The sequence below is a fragment of the Euphorbia lathyris genome, chromosome 2, assembly GCF_963576675.1.
Source record: "Euphorbia lathyris chromosome 2, ddEupLath1.1, whole genome shotgun sequence".
In the NCBI taxonomy this organism is placed as follows: Eukaryota; Viridiplantae; Streptophyta; class Magnoliopsida; order Malpighiales; family Euphorbiaceae; genus Euphorbia; species Euphorbia lathyris.
In genome coordinates this window covers 62,670,680-62,686,432 of record NC_088911.1, presented here as the reverse complement: position 1 = coordinate 62,686,432, position 15,753 = coordinate 62,670,680, and the positions used below count along the sequence as shown (strand labels likewise).

General features: G+C 38.1%; 1 protein-coding gene and 1 long non-coding RNA gene across 3 annotated transcripts; both read right to left on the bottom strand.

Annotated features, from left to right (window-relative positions):
• Positions 1-257: 257 nt before the first annotated feature.
• On the bottom strand, positions 258-3,127 carry LOC136220529 (uncharacterized). 2 transcript variants are annotated; one of them, XR_010684554.1, is made up of 3 exons: positions 2,786-3,127; positions 2,312-2,695; positions 258-628 (listed from the first exon to the last, which is right to left on the bottom strand). It is a non-coding gene; the product is annotated as an uncharacterized lncRNA (long non-coding RNA). The 2 variants fall into 2 exon arrangements; XR_010684553.1 differs by lacking the exon at positions 258-628 and having other exon boundaries at positions 1,446-2,503; positions 2,571-2,695.
• Positions 3,128-5,546: 2,419 nt separating this feature from the next.
• LOC136218447 (uncharacterized) lies at positions 5,547-9,238 on the bottom strand. Its single transcript, XM_066005311.1, has 7 exons — positions 8,722-9,238; positions 8,535-8,606; positions 7,107-7,174; positions 6,651-6,807; positions 6,135-6,215; positions 5,933-6,022; positions 5,547-5,855 (listed from the first exon to the last, which is right to left on the bottom strand). Exons 1-7 carry the CDS (start codon positions 8,986-8,988, stop codon positions 5,736-5,738), a joined length of 855 nt encoding a protein of 284 aa, XP_065861383.1. The 5' UTR covers positions 8,989-9,238; the 3' UTR covers positions 5,547-5,735.
• Positions 9,239-15,753: the final 6,515 nt, after the last annotated feature.

The window sequence follows — 15,753 nt, the reverse complement described above, 5'->3', positions numbered from 1 at the left end:
ATGGCAAACATGCAAAGTGATACCTACATATGTAACACTATACAAAATGACACCTAAAATTAAGATTAATGTGAGGTAATTAATAAATTTTAATTATCATTATTATTTAATTGCAAATTTGTATACGGTAATATAATTTTGGTGATTGAAATAAATATTGATTTTAGTACTTAAATTTATAACTTTTTATAAAACATACCCAAAACTTTTAATTTACACCTAAAAACATTAAATTAAACCCAATACTGATAAAAAAATCGTAATTAATTAACGTTATTTATTTCTAAATAAATAAATATTAGAATTTTGAGACACGGATGTTACACGGAACTAATATCATTTGGAGTTTACGTGCTTGTGTAGGTCAAAACAAGAACAAGTTCGGGCGAAAATCGCATCTCGGGGACACCCGGCAGTCACGCGGGGCGTTTGGACACTTGTTGCTCGCCAAACTAGCCTTTTTAGGCCAACTCGACGAGCTGGCCCTCAGAGGCCAGCACGGAGAGCTGGAAGCAAGCTCGCGCTAAGTTGGCCCTCAGACGCCAGCTCGACGAGCTGGCCTGCGGAAATCAGTCTTTTGATTGATTCCTATCCCCATGAAGCCACGATCTGTCCCCGACTCTCCCACCTGCAATAGGAAACGAATTCGATCAGATTTGGGACTCAAACTGCAACTATAAATAGGACTTTCATATGTAAATTAGATATCTTTTATTCATTGTAAAACCCTAGCTTTCCCCATTGAATCATCCTCTCCAACTCCTCCATCTCCTTCATCCTCCATTGAAGAACATTCGAAGCTCCATTCTCCGAGGATTATTCAAGGTTCCTCCTTAAGTCCTAGGAAGATGCCTGCAGCGGTAGACAGGTTCCCTGAAAGGGATTTTCTTACTCTTTTACAACTTGTTTATCTCTTGATCCAGTCTATGAATCCTAGACTCATTGTATCTCCGTGACAATTTTCTTCATCTTTAATGTTAATATAATTCTTGTTTTGTTCAATTGATTCATCTATTTAATCTTTATCTTACGCTTTGTTTGATAGGTTTAACTGATTCATAAATTCAAATATTTTGTTGGCGCATATTGTGAGCTGAATCTGACCTAGTCAGAGCCTATAAGATTGACGACCTTATAGAAGATTAAATCCAAATTGTTGATCCTTAGAGCTAGTTTCGGCCTTACAAGGGAATTACGAACTAGGAACCACGGAAGGATAAGTAGGGTTAATCGTCTCGAACACAAGTGACTTAGATTAGGTTATTAATTGGTTGTCTAAACAAGTTGTATTCATTATTATCGTATCATTCCATATCCCTTCGGATAATTACATTATTGAAAGATCACTTAGGAGTAGAATAACTTAGATAGGAGTAGTTTACCTTAACCAAAACCAAGCTTTAACCCCCCCCCCCCCCCCCCCCAAGCCTATATAACACTAGAAATTGAGTAGCTCGCTACTTGCATGAATAAATCTTGTGGATTCGATACCTAGACTTGTCCAGATTATTACTTGATAATAACGGGGTACACTTATCCCTTAGTGAGTCCTTCGGACCAACATCCGTTGGGCACATCAGTGAGCAGTAAAATAGATATGTACCCCTACTCACTATTAAACACTAGGTGAGAATACACACCACGAATTTCGTATTGTCAAGAGCCCACTCAAAGGACATCGATTGAACTAAGACAACTAGTGAGAGCCCCTGCTTTTGTGGAATCTATGGTATGACAAGTGCCGATTAAACATCACAAAATGAAAATAAATAGTGGAAATGAGAAAATAGAGTAATCACATGAGTGGTGCGAGGTGGAGAGAGTAATGGCCCCTATGCTATCCTAGAATCTATCAACACCCAACGTCTCTCACCATCCCCATTCAGCAGAATGAGAGAGACCTGGCTTGGAAAATCCAAATGGCCTAACACAACATGCTTAGCAGGGGCAGGGGCAGTCGACTGAAATGGGAGAACCTGAGAAGGACCCTCATGGTCCTGAGGAACTATAGAGGTAAAGGCAACACCAGGTAGATCACTACTTTTCCCATATGTATTTGATCCTTCCGAGGACCTCCCTCGTCTTCTAGAAGTAACAGGCTCGACATAAAAAGAAAATATGACTCATTGAAGATCCCAAAATACTCGAGCTAGGCTTTGAATGAATCACCCACTTGAGAAGGAGCCACTAAAGTTGGAGGAAGGAGTTGAGCCCGCATGAAGGTGATATAATCCATGCTTGCCTCCTCATAATCAATCCACTTTCCAACAATGAGCTCTTCCCTATCCATACCATTTGGCAAATCACCAACCTAGAATATTTATGACGGTAGAGAAGGAGGAACAGCGCTAGCATGAACTCCTCGGGCCCAATTACAGACCCGCTCACCCAAGTAGAGCTCTAAGGAGTATGGGGACTCTATCAACATGTGCATACTGTCAAAATCGCAAGCATGCACGTAGGGGGGATAATAGTCGAGATCCTTCTATGAATCTACTCTCACCTGCAATCAAGGGATAGACAGTCAATATCATTTTATTCTAAAACTAGAATGAGAAAGTGAGACATACCAAGATCATTGTTACTATCCTAAGATGTGATCGAAAAGTCTCATTCCTAATAGACTTGTTCCAACTACACATCCACTGCCTCAATATGGGAGGCCTTCACTTGGGTTGACTCGTGTCGGGACTAACTGGTACTCAAAAGCCCAGACATACACAATTAGTAAAGCATAATAATCAGCAGATGTAAGTAAAGCAGATATAGAAATGGAGGAACTCACCACCAACACCATCGAGAGGCAGTTCAGCTCCCGTTGCTTCTCTTCGGCACACTGGTCCAAAGTATAGTAAATCTGAGCCAATCCGGCTCTACCCCAATCAAAGGACCCCACTCAATCCAAATCACTAACATCATCCATCAAATGCATATTCAGGTCACTTCCCCTAGTTGGGAAGAACAGATATCACAAACAGGAAAGGTTGAAGGATCGGGCACACTGCTCAACTACCTCGAGTGCCCAAGTTGTACGAATTAGAGCTGACCATACACTACAATTAGAGCCGAGTCAGCTCTATTTAGATCTGAACGGTATGATTTTTTGTAGGTTAGAGCCATGACCCGACACGAAGAGAGTTGTCATAAAAAATTCAAAAAATATTGGAATTTTTTTTGTACGAATTAGAGCCGACCCGGCTCTATTCCTCGGGACCGGTACATTTTTGGATCTTAGGGAGATTTTCTCCTATAAATACTTAGCCCAAATCTAGGGTTTGGGATGCCAAAAATTAGAGAAAAAATAGTTCTAATTGATAGAAATACTTTTAGAGTTTTTTAGAGAAAATTTTTTTAGAGAAAGAAAGTAGTTGGAGAGACAATGATTTGGGAAATTTTCTATGAAGACGCCTGATGAGAGCAAGTAATGGAGACCCGCCATTGTTCTCAAAGAGAGCATACGTACGCCTCAACGGTTCTAAGAATAGCAAAAGGCGCCTTTATGACCATCCATGAATGGGAATCAATACAATTACATGGCAATTAATAGTCATTAAGGGGAATAAAGACTTGACTATTCGAATACCCCAACTTTGAGATTTTCAAGGATAAATGCTGGGATTAATGGAGAATTGATAATAATTAAAGATGAGTAATGACATGACTCTTCACCTGCTTCCCCATTAATGTTGAAGGTTACAAGAAACCTATATAAATATCTCAGTTTCCTAGGATGAAAGGGAAGAGCTCCAGTTGAAGATTTTTCAGAAGCAATCATTACATCAACACGCGTGAAAGCCGAAAAGGACTTAATTTATACTTTGGGGGGAGGGGGGGCTTCTGATAACATCTGAAATATTATCTAGGGGCAAATTCCCGAAGAGCCTCGTAATCAGAGGACTAAAAGAGCATTTAAGCCTCACCATCCGCCGAGGTCCGCCAGATAGATGGTGTATGAAGGAAGCTATACGCCCTGAGGAGACCACAACATACAGATACGCCTCATAGCCTTTATGAGTTTCGCATCTGCCAAAGGTAAAAGATCCGCCATCCAGCTTTGGTCAGCTCAAGGATGGCAGCAGACACTTCTAGAAGGAAACTGACATCATTAATAACTAGAAACAGCTCCATAAATGAGCTAACGGTCATACATAAATTATGTAACAATCTTGCATTAAAGGAACATCAAATGAAGAGCTTTTCTAGTTACTAAATCAATGGTTACTAAATTCTAGTATAAATAAACATGCCCCAAGGCATTGAGATACACGTTCTGATTCCCAACTTTGTGCTTATAGTTTATTCTTTCAAAATCATTACTGACTTTAGCATCGGAGTGTCCCCGGCCGATCCCAACGGCGCCTCACAGGGACGTAATCCGGTGAAGGAAAATCGACGAGATATCATTTTTGTACTTTTCTCTTAATTTAATAACTAATATATATCTGACACAAACGACATATAAAATATATGATTAATTATAAACTAATTGATCTATATTTTATCCAATAAAATATAATAAAAAATTATGTTAACCGAACCCCAAATGTTTGGAATTATCTCAAGCCTCACACTAATCCAATTAAATCAGTCTATATTCCACAACTTTACTATAATCAATAGCTCCGGAATTGATATAATCATTATAATCAATAGCTCCGGAATTGATATAATCAACTTTACTAACTTGATTTGATTAATTTTTTAAGTGTGGAATCATGTAGACTCGTCCAATTATGGTAGTGAACCTGAATCCATCATTTAGTTCACAAATCATTAGTGATCTCTAGTAAAACACTATGACTATCCATATATGAATGAAATATTGTATGAACATAACAAGAACCTTATGTGCTCCCTTGTAATGGATAGATATCGATTTTACAACAACGTCTAAGGAGTAGGGTATAAAGTAAGAGTAAGAATATGAAAGTTTTAAGAAAGGGTTATTTTGAGATTTGTAATATGAAATCATTGGAAGCATTTTGTAACTTGTTCTGATATGCATAGAATTTGCCGAAGAAGAAGTTTGTAACTTGTGTTGTGTTGAATAAAATAGAAAATAATAGCAGTGATGTGTTAGATGCCATTTCCCTTAATTCCAAGAGGTCTAAATGTTGTTGTTGAGAGAAGATTAGCATATAAGACTAAAACACTATACAAATACATACGTGTGAATTGCTTCATTCTATGTACCAAAACATTAACTAGCGTTTTATTCTCAAAATATACATAGAAAGAAAGAAAGAAAGGACTATAATGACATTTGTTACATAAATATGTTCTTGTAATTCTAACTCGACATTTTTCTGACTTTGAGGATCAATAAGTTCTTGTAATTCTAACAGCGCTCTTATTTATAAGCAGCTTGCATCTTACATAAAACCAGATTTTTTTACTTGTTACTCATGACAACAATTACGATAAAACATAATTCAATTATGATGATTATATATATATATTCATTTAAAAATATTACATAGATATAGAATTAGTTAGGGGTGCTGGAAAAATAAATAGTGAAATAATTGAAAAATTCCCAGTGCAAATAGAACAGAATTAAAATGCTCATATTTAACAGAAAATTTCAGATATGAACCAACGTCTTAGCTACTCATGGCATCAATATATACAGATGTTACAAGTGAGAATAAACAGAAGAGCATAGCATAGCCTCACCACAGATTTTTCTTCAAAATACAAACTTTTTTCATTAGAAAAATTTCTCCTTTTTTTTGTTAAACAGGTTCTGGATGCGAAGTTACATGAGGCCCTGAAGCTATAGTGAACTGAAGACCCCTTCGTTGCCCAGATTGAAGAACAAAAGCAACTTGTGTTGCTGCCAGGGCTGCAGCCTCCTGTATCAACAAAATAATCCATAACCATGTCCATGTCCATGTCCTCACAGACAACCATAACTAAAGGAGACACTAACCTGTCTTTGCCTTCGACGCTGCAAGATGCTTATAGCCCAAGCCATGATGTAGCAAGGCAACAGAAAACCAGCTGCTCTCAGCAAGAAAAGCTACCCACCACCAACCATATCATCATACAGTAATCAATTTTATGCCAACCAAATCACAAAAATAATGCTCAAACCACAACATTACAGGCCAATAGTTACAGCTTCAACTTACTGAGAAAAATGTAGACACATCATCATCTCCATCAGCATCTGTAACAGTCAGCGCATGCCGCAAGAGTAGAAGGGCCATCAACTGATAAAAACACAACAGAGTAAGCCTTCCAACCATACATAACAAGAATCAACCCAACACCACATCAATAAAATAAGTAGCATTAGCAAGAAGAATTTGCAAATGCAACCCTCCACTCTAGACAGGGCTGGCTGTCCAAGAGCTCCCCACCAGAAAACAAAAAGTACGATATTTTCAGGTCTCAAAAGTATTGTATTTATATGTTTTCTCCATCAAATTCCTCTAGCTATATATTGCGGAATCATAATTATTCTTCAGGTTGAAATAGAAATTCTGAAGCCAAGGGTATAAACATGATAATAAACTCCAGTAACTTCTTTGTTTATGCAGCCTGCCTATTCCATAAGAGATATTGACATACTGGTACAAATCAGCAAGCAGCAAAGACACTATATTTCTATGCACAACAGTTAAGAGATTTATCAAACAACTTACAATCAGTGCAGCCGAACGGCAAAATGCAGCTCCACTAGCATTTGAAGCAGCATATTCATCATACTCGGCTTCCAGAAAATGACGTTCTGCCTCTGCTATTGCCAGAAGGCGAGGATCACGCAGATCCAGCGGAGCACCAGAGATGGTCCAGCCTCCACTGCATATAAGATCATAAACTAAATTATAAATTTTGTGCGTCCATAAAGCCCATCATTTATGACAAATTGACATGTCTAAAACTTAATGCACAATTGCACATCCTAGTTGATTAACAAGCATTTCTGATGTGCATGATAATTTGTACATAGAAGAACATACAAAAGCTTAACCAAGTAGATTGATTAACCTTAAAATTTCATAAAATAAATAACTTAAAAGAATATAGTTTCCAGAAGAAATAAAAGACAATTAGCAAAAATTACAGAATCTTTTTGAGGTTTAAGTACATGGACGTACCCAATATCAATGGCAGTGTCGTCAGAGTGAGGCGGACGGGGTGGAGCAGTATAACCAGGTTGGTAAGGCTTATAATCAAACCAAAAAGATTATAAATAAAATCATGCATATAAGTTGTGGCAAGCTATATTTCAATGCATAAACAATTCACAAAAGCGTACAGAAAAACATGCTATTTGGAGAATTAGAATGCAAATGTCGGCCTAGTTCAGTGTAAACAGTATGCAAAGAAAGAAAATTGACTATCTCTGATCATTGTGGATCCTTCAGTCTTAAAGATGATATTCAATAACAATCAGTGCCACCTCAGAAAACAAAATGGCATCAATAGGTTTATTTATAAGCACTTAGAGCATGAGAAGTTCAATGAACATTTATTTGAATGCATGGCAAAGAATATGAAACAAAGTTTTTTATGTGGAGTGGAGGGGGGAGGGAACACAATGGTACTATCTTCTCACTTAATTCTTGCGTTTCTAAACTTCAATTGTTACTATTGGCCTCTTGTTCATAGCAAATAATAATGTTAATCTTATTGATACATTTTACAGACTATATAGGCTTATGAGATCATAATAAGCTAAAACGAATCAAATTCAAACTAATAAATCAGCCAAAAAGGACAAAAACATCTTCACTATATATATAATTTATACATGGTTTAAAACCAAATCCTGACTTTTGTATCATAAAAAGGGAAATTTCAGAGAGTGAAAGGATCTCAAGGCACACATGCTATATGTTGGATTTGTTGATTGGAAATCTAAGCATCCCATAACTTTTCTAGATTTGGGGGCCCCCCGAAGGCTGAGAATCCCAGTTACGAGAGCCTAGCCTTCCATTAAAGTGAAAAGAGGAAGGAGACCAAGAAGGAAAGTCCCAAAACTTGATCTTTGGCATTTCCCATTTTGATAAGTTATGAGTGAGCAGATTTCCACAGCAAAGACACCTGATATAAAGCCGTTCTATAAAAATTCAAGACAACAAGAAAGCAAGAAAACGATGGCGACCTGTAGGCCTTCACAGCAGCTAAACATCAAGCCTTCTCATCAGTTGTAGGGTTTGGTGGCCCGAATTGACTTGGCTAGGCCAGACCATAAATAAATAAATAAGAAGAATAGAAAGATCATAGCCAAAAAAAATGTCTTTGGCTACACCCAATCGCAGTTTTCATCTATGACAAATCACATCATAAAAAAGAGAAAGAAAGGTTCGCTCCCCTTCTTTCCAGACAGTTTGGATCATCTCCTCTTGTGGAGTCATTTGCGTCATCAGGAGAAGTTTAGAGGTGCCATCTTTCTTAAGAAAAAAAGTGCAAATGGAAGCAGTGGAGAGATGGATCTGTTCGGGAGTCATTGGCAATACATATTTACAGAGCTAACCCCTGTATCGGGCAGAGAAAGGCTTAAGAAAAGAAAAGGAAGATACCTGATGACAAATCTCACAAGTGATATCTCCTTTCTCATTGCACCAATGTTGAACACACTTCCTATGAGCATACTAAATAAGACATATAGCAGCAATTAAAAAAAAAAAAAATGAGAAAAGGCAGGCACAACAAGCTGAAGTAGCTTCATAAATCCTATAACATGAAACAACATATTGAAAATGATACCTTGAGGCTCCCACTGCAGGCACAGGGAGTCTCCAAGTTTTTAAGCGAATCCTCCTCCTGGCAAATGCGGCACTCAGCTTCCTGAATGAAGGGCTCCCCTTGATCTTCCTCATCGTTCACCCGCTCCTTGCCCAAAAGGACAGCGTTAGTGTCTTGAAATGGACTGGAACAGGAAGGAGCAGATAGCTCAGCAGGACCCGTCTGGTCCGATGAAGAGGAGGGCGGCCTTATGAAGCGGTCGACGAAGAGGACCACGTGATCGCTCATTTGTAAATATGTAGAGAATCTCCTCCAATTAAAATGAATAATAATAATAATAATAATAATAATAAAAGTAATTGAAGAATGAATGAAAGAAAGAAACCTCAGATCACGCTATTGGAAAACAGCGGATCGCAGGTTCCCTAGAAATTTCAGAAAAGAGAGGAAGGAGGAGTATGAAACCAAAGATAATACAGAGAAAAGGATTATAATAGAAAATTAGTTAGTTAAGATTAGGAATAGGAGGGAGGGGAATCAAAACCCCAAGTCAGGCTAAACGCTTCTTCTATATTTAATATTCGCTTGATACAAAATTTTACGATAGTCTTTTTTTTTTTTTTTTTTTTTAAGTTAGTTTTTTAAATTTGTACAAAATGTAATAAATTAATCACTTGGTTGCATAAAAAAAGTAAGTTAAATGCGGAAGATATATTACATGAGTCTTAAAAAAAGTAAAACGATAAAAACCGGGATATGCGATTCTAATATTAGAGAAGAAAATTTTTATAGTTAAGCAACATTCTAAGAAGCGTGGAATATACTTTCCACATTTAACTTACTTTTTTATAACCGAGTGATCAATTTATTATATTTTACGCAAGTTTAAGAGCTAACTGAACATTTTATATAAATTCAAAAAACTAACGAAACACTTTAAAAATTCAAAAAGCCAATTAAACTTTTTAGACAAGATCAGGACGTAAATCATGTATTAAGCCTTTAATATTTGTTTGCTATCTTCTTTTCTTTTCTTTTCTATTTGCATTCCTAATAATTAATAACAAAATAAACATTGTCTATTCCACAAAAAATAAAACAGATAATGTAGGAAACTCTATACAAATTTTCCTATTTTGTTATCTATTATAGGCGGGGTAAGTTGCTTTTTTTATTGTTATTTTTTGTTTGTCGGTATCTAATCCATCTAATTTGTATCTACTTCCTATTATTATGTTTTTTATAGGTTTTTCGGATTTAACAAATTATTCGTGGATCAATAAATCTATATGGTTTTAATTAAAGAAATAATCCAGATCCACGTGGTTTTTTTAGTGGATTGCATATACTTTTTTACAGATATGGATTTAAGAAAAGTATATATTTTATTATTGTTTAATTTATTTTATTGGATTTAATCTTTAATTGTGCAAAATTTTATTCATCATCTTTTCTTTGTTGTAATTCTTTTTTTCATCCCATTTATTTTTCTAAAAAAAACATACAATGTATCTACTTTCAATTATATAATTTTATACATTTGTTTTGTTTTTTTGGTAGGAAAAGAAAAAAAAACAAACAAACAAAGCCGCTTAACCCGGGATCAGCCTGGGAAAGCTGACCCCCACCAAATCATCCAAGATCAGGGACGAAATGAACATCGGAGGAGAAGAAAAGGTTGAGAGACCCAACATCCTAGTATGACCTTCAGCCGCGAGACGGTCCGCCATCCGATTTTGCTCCCTATAAATATGGCCGAAGCTAAGAAAATCAAAGGAAGAGCAAATCTTTCTGATACCTTTGATTAAATTTTGGCTATTCAAGAAGATAGCATTATTCTCCGAGATCATTCTAACAGCTTCAAGGTTATCAGATTCCACAAGAAGCTTCTTCACCCCTAGATTTTTAGCTAGCCTAAGGCCAGAAAAAATCCCCCAAAGTTTTGCAGAAAATGACGAACCCATGCCCAAATTCTGAGAGAAACCAAAAACCCAACCACCACCATCATCTCTCAGAACCCCTCCCGCATCAATTCTCCCGTCTTTTAGACATGGGCCATCAGTGTTTAGCTTAACCACACCTTCACTAGGCCTACACCAGCCTAAGAGATGGACATCTTTCCTCTGAATAGCCCTAGCCAAGGGATCCTCAATGAAGCTATCAACCAAGGTGCAAATCTTTTTGGAAAAGAAATCAAAAATATTAGGAATAACAATCGTTTCTCCTCCAAAAATCTCCTCATTCCTCCATTTCCAAATCTGATGACATACAACCACAAATAAGAGAACACCATGCTTCAAATCAGCCAAAAGTTTCCCATTAACCCCATCACAAACCAATCCAGCTCAGAGTGGGATAAAAAAGTAGACAGCACCTTTATAGGGAGAACTTTCCTCCACACCTCTTTACTCTTCGCACAGTCTCTTAGAGCATGGCACAAAGTTTCTTCATGACCTCTGCATCTGCCACACGCTCCAGACTCCACCAAATGCCTCCTTTTCCTATCAAAATTAGTAAGCAACCTATTTTTAACACCTAGCCACAGGAAGCTTCTAATACGATAAGGCACTTTTAAGGCCCAAATCGTCTTCCACACCTCTGGGTGCGAAGTTTCCAACTCTTGATAGAAAGCCTGAAAAGCAGATTTACAAGAAAAAGCCCCGTTGTTTGTCAAAGACCAACAGTAACTATCCTTGTCTTCCTCCTTACTACTAATCTGAACTCCTCTGATTCTCAAGAGCGATTCCAGGCTGAGGTAAGAATCAAACTTTGACCAAATCCAATCACCCTCAGAATCCACCACATCTGCAATCCTCCAGTTCTGAATTTCTAAAGGCGGTAAAGACTCACAGACCTCCAATAAAGGCTTTTTACCAATCCAGATATCATTCCAGAAGCTAATAGATTTACCATTACCCACATTCCACCCAATCCCTGAGCAAAATTCAGCAAACACAACACTAAGGTCTTTCCAAAGAAATGAACAATTAACCACTCTATCCTTAGGACCCCCAAAGACCTTATCCTTTCTATATTTACCGCATAATAATTGAACCCAAAGAGCTGACGGAAGTTGCCACATTCGCCACAGAAGTTTCATTAATAAAACTTTATTATTATCTCTGGCTTTCCTAATACCCAAACCTCCCATATTCTTAGGTTGACAAACCTCATTCCAAGGAACAAGGTGAATCTTCCTCCCCTCCTCAGCTTCCCCCCATAGGAACCGACGATTAATTTTATCAAGATCTTTGAGAACAGGCTCAGGCAGACGACAAGCCTGCATAATATGATTAGAAGTCGCACAATTGACAGATTGAACCAAAGTAAGGCGGCCCGTAAGAGATAGAGTCTTAGCTTTCCAAATGGCACACTTCTTATTGGTTTTATCCAAAGTATCCTTAAAAGAAGCTTTTGAAACTCTATCACTATGGAGGGGAATCCCCAGATATTTCCCTAGAGAATTAGTCAGAGGAATACCAAATAAATCACTCAACCTTTTGCAGGCTCTCTGGTTCATATTCTTAGAACACATCATCCTGGACTTCTGGATGTTAAGCTTCTGACCAGAGGCAGAGCAGAAACAATCAAGAATATCCATAATCACACTTATCTGCTCCTCATTACCTTCCACAAAGATCAAAACATCATCTGCAAAGAACAAGTGAGTAACCTGGGGACAGAATTTATTGATGGACACCGGGTGGAATTTCCCATTACCAACAGCATCTTGGATAAGATGAGTCAATCTTTCCATTGCAATCACAAATAAGAAAGGGCTCATTGGGTCCCCTTGACGGATACCCCGAGAAGGAGAAAATTCCTCCGATATATCCCCATTGATCAAAACTTGAAAAACAGGAGAAGAGATGCAAACCTCAATTAAACTCATCCAGTAGTCCGGGATCCTTGCTCTCTTCAGACTATCGAGAAGGAAACTCCAGTTTATGCGATCATAAGCTTTCTCTAGATCCAACTTTAGGGCCACAATACCTCTCTTCCCCTTTTTGATTTTCATAGAGTGGACCATCTCTTGGGCAATGACCATATTATCCATCATTTGTCTACTAGGAACAAAGCTTCCCTGATTCTGGCTAATGATATCAGGAAGAATACAACGGAGTCTATTGGCCACAATTTTAGTAATAGCTTTATAGAGAACATTACAAAGACTAATAGGCCTCATTTGTAAGAAAGAAGATGGCTTCTCAACTTTAAGAATCAGAACTAGAAGAGTTCTGTTCACTAGCCCAATATCCTGAGAGCCATTAAAAACACCTTTAATAAAGCTATAAATGCCTTCCTTAACAACTTCCTAGTGTTTATGATAAAAACCAGCAGGCAGACCATCAACCCCAGGAGCTTTAGTAACCCCAATACTAAATATATCTTGATCAATTTCTTTCTGGGAAATAGGGTGGAAGGCTTCCAGAATTTTATCCTCTCCCAACATGGGAAATGTAGCAACAGTCTGAGCTTTATCCATATCAACAAGGTCCTCTTCGAATAGCTCTTTATAGAAATTAAGGGCCAAGTGACGAATATCTTCATCCTCATAAACCCACTCTCCATTTGAGTCTTTAATAGCATCAATCTTATTGTTTTGTCTTCTAATAACAGTAGAGAGATGAAAATACCTGGTATTCCGATCCCCATCTTTGATCCAGGCTTTCCTAGATTTCTGAAACCAAAGTAACTATTCCTGTCTAAGCACAGCTTCCAACTCCTTCTGAAGGGTTCTGAGGAGACCATCCAAACTGTGATCAAAACTAACCTCCAACCTACGATGAATGCCCTCAAGTCTACTCAATAATATATTCTTTCTCCTAATAATATGACCAAAGACGTTCTTATTCCACCCTAGAACATTCTTTTTGAAGCCCTCAACAACTTGTAAGACATTAGAGTGAGGCTTCCAATTGTCTTGAACAAAGCTTTTAAACTCAGGATGAGATTCCCAAGCCACCAGATACCTAAACGGTCTCTCCCCCCTAGGGCGATTGCCTCTCACCAGCCTGGCTAAGATAGGACAGTGATCTGAATGTCGAAAGGGAAGATTTAACACAGACACATCAGGAAACCTAGTTTGAGCTGAAACATTAGCATAAACTTTATCCAAACGAACAAAGGTACTATTACGCTTCCAAGTAAACTTATGACCAGCGGCACCCAGATCAGAAAGCCCACATAAATCCATATTTTGCTTATGATTGAGGCAACGATTAACATAGTGATTCGCACCCCCTCTCTGATCACTCATAAGGGCAATATCATTAAAATCACCAGCCACAAACCAAGACTCAGTCATACTAACACTCATAGAGTAAAGAACCTCCCAAAGCTGTTTCCGATTAGCCAGGACAGGATCAGCATACACAAAGGTAATAAAGAAAGGTTTATTACCAGAAAAGCTCACTTTACTATGAATAAACTATTTATCCATACTAACAATATCGAAATGGACTCGATCTGGCTTCCAGAATAGCCAAATCCCACCATCCCGGCCAGTAGCCTCCGATCTAACACAATTCTAGTTCCTAAACTTTTTAACCACCTCATCTGCTTTAACTCCACTAATCTTAGTTTCCATTAAAACAAAACAAGAAGGATTAAACTGTTTAATTAAATCTTTAACATGGATATGGGTAGCCTTGGTAGCCGCTCCTCTAATATTCCAAACCAACAAATCCATAGAAAGGAGGACAACTGACCCCACCCACTACCCTAAACCAGGTATTTATTAGGGGCTCCTGAGAGCCTCGCCGAGGTACCAGCAGGTCCCCTCTTATCCGACAAAACCATAGAACTATGGACAATTTTCTGCTTACCCTTAGGATTTTTCATACTAATTTTGTTAACACTCATAGCCTTCCCAATACTAGGCTCAACACAGTAATTAGGAATACTAACCTCATTTAACTTCACCTTCCCTTGAGAAGCCTGAGCTTGGGATCCAATCTGGGCTTCACCTTTGGGAACAAAAAGAGGATTAACAGTCTCAACCACATTATTTGATGGCTCATCAGATTCTAAGCCTGGCATGCTTTGCTCAATGTGTTCGTCAGACTGGTCAGATTCTTGGACCTCCTCAATAGTCAGAGCCCCAAATCTGGACCCTGAGGTGATGACCGGAGCAACCCCTAACCCTTTAGAATTTGTTGGGTTAGGCTTCTTTTTAACAACAGGATTAGAAATTGAATGAGTCAGAGAAGTCTCGCCATTAATATCAGGGGGATGATTCTAAACCACAGAAGGACGTGTCCTTCGTCTACCCGACCTCTTAGCAACCATCCAGGGGCCAAAATTCCCCCCCTCTCCATGGACCCCTTTAGCTCTTACAACAACATCCTCAACTACCTCCTCCAACATCTTCTCCCTCTTAGGGGTAGCCCTCATATGTATGACTATACATACCACATTCAAAACAGATATTATGTAAACCTTCATACTCAATAAAGTAAACCTTATTATGAACACATAATTTTGTCAAAAGGGGTTTAGCAAGGTCAACATCAATACACACTCTCGCAAACTTACCTCTAATAGCCCCAATTGTAGTTTTATCCATGTGGTGGACCTTGCCAACAAACCCGCCTATCTTATTAAGAAAGCTTTCATTATAATATTCGATTGGAAGCCCTGGGAACCTAACCCATGTCAAAATTTTCTTTACCGAGCAATCATATGGATTAAAATTGGGCACCCATGGCTTTAAGGACAAAACTTGATTAGAAATAATGTACGGGCCCCCATTAATCACAACATTGAAGTCCTCAGCCCTAGTAAATTTAATTACATAGTAGTCATTTTCTAGGTTAGTAATACTGACTTTCCCTTTCTTTGCCCACTGTGCCTGGATCCTCTGAGCGAAATAGTTAAAACTAATTATTTTACCAAGCACTGTTACAATTAGAGAAAGCTTCCATTTAGCCCTAAGAGCACGCTTATCGGCCAAGGAAAGCCGGATCACAAGAAAAAGCGGATCATCTTGGTCACCGTCCTCTTCGTCAGACTCAGAAAGAACCTCTTCTGAATCCCCCTCCATCAAATCTT

Excerpts from the sequence above, each read along its gene's own strand:
- LOC136218447 (XM_066005311.1), bottom strand. The coding sequence starts at position 8,988 with ATGAGCGATCACGTGGTCCTCTTCGTCGACCGCTTCATAAGGCCGCCC. Across the intron at positions 6,216-6,650 it reads GCCGTTCGGCTGCACTGATT|TTGATGGCCCTTCTACTCTT; the intron begins GTAAGTTGTTTG and ends TGTTTTTATCAG. Across the intron at positions 6,023-6,134 it reads ATGTGTCTACATTTTTCTCA|CTTTTCTTGCTGAGAGCAGC; the intron begins GTAAGTTGAAGC and ends GGTGGTGGGTAG.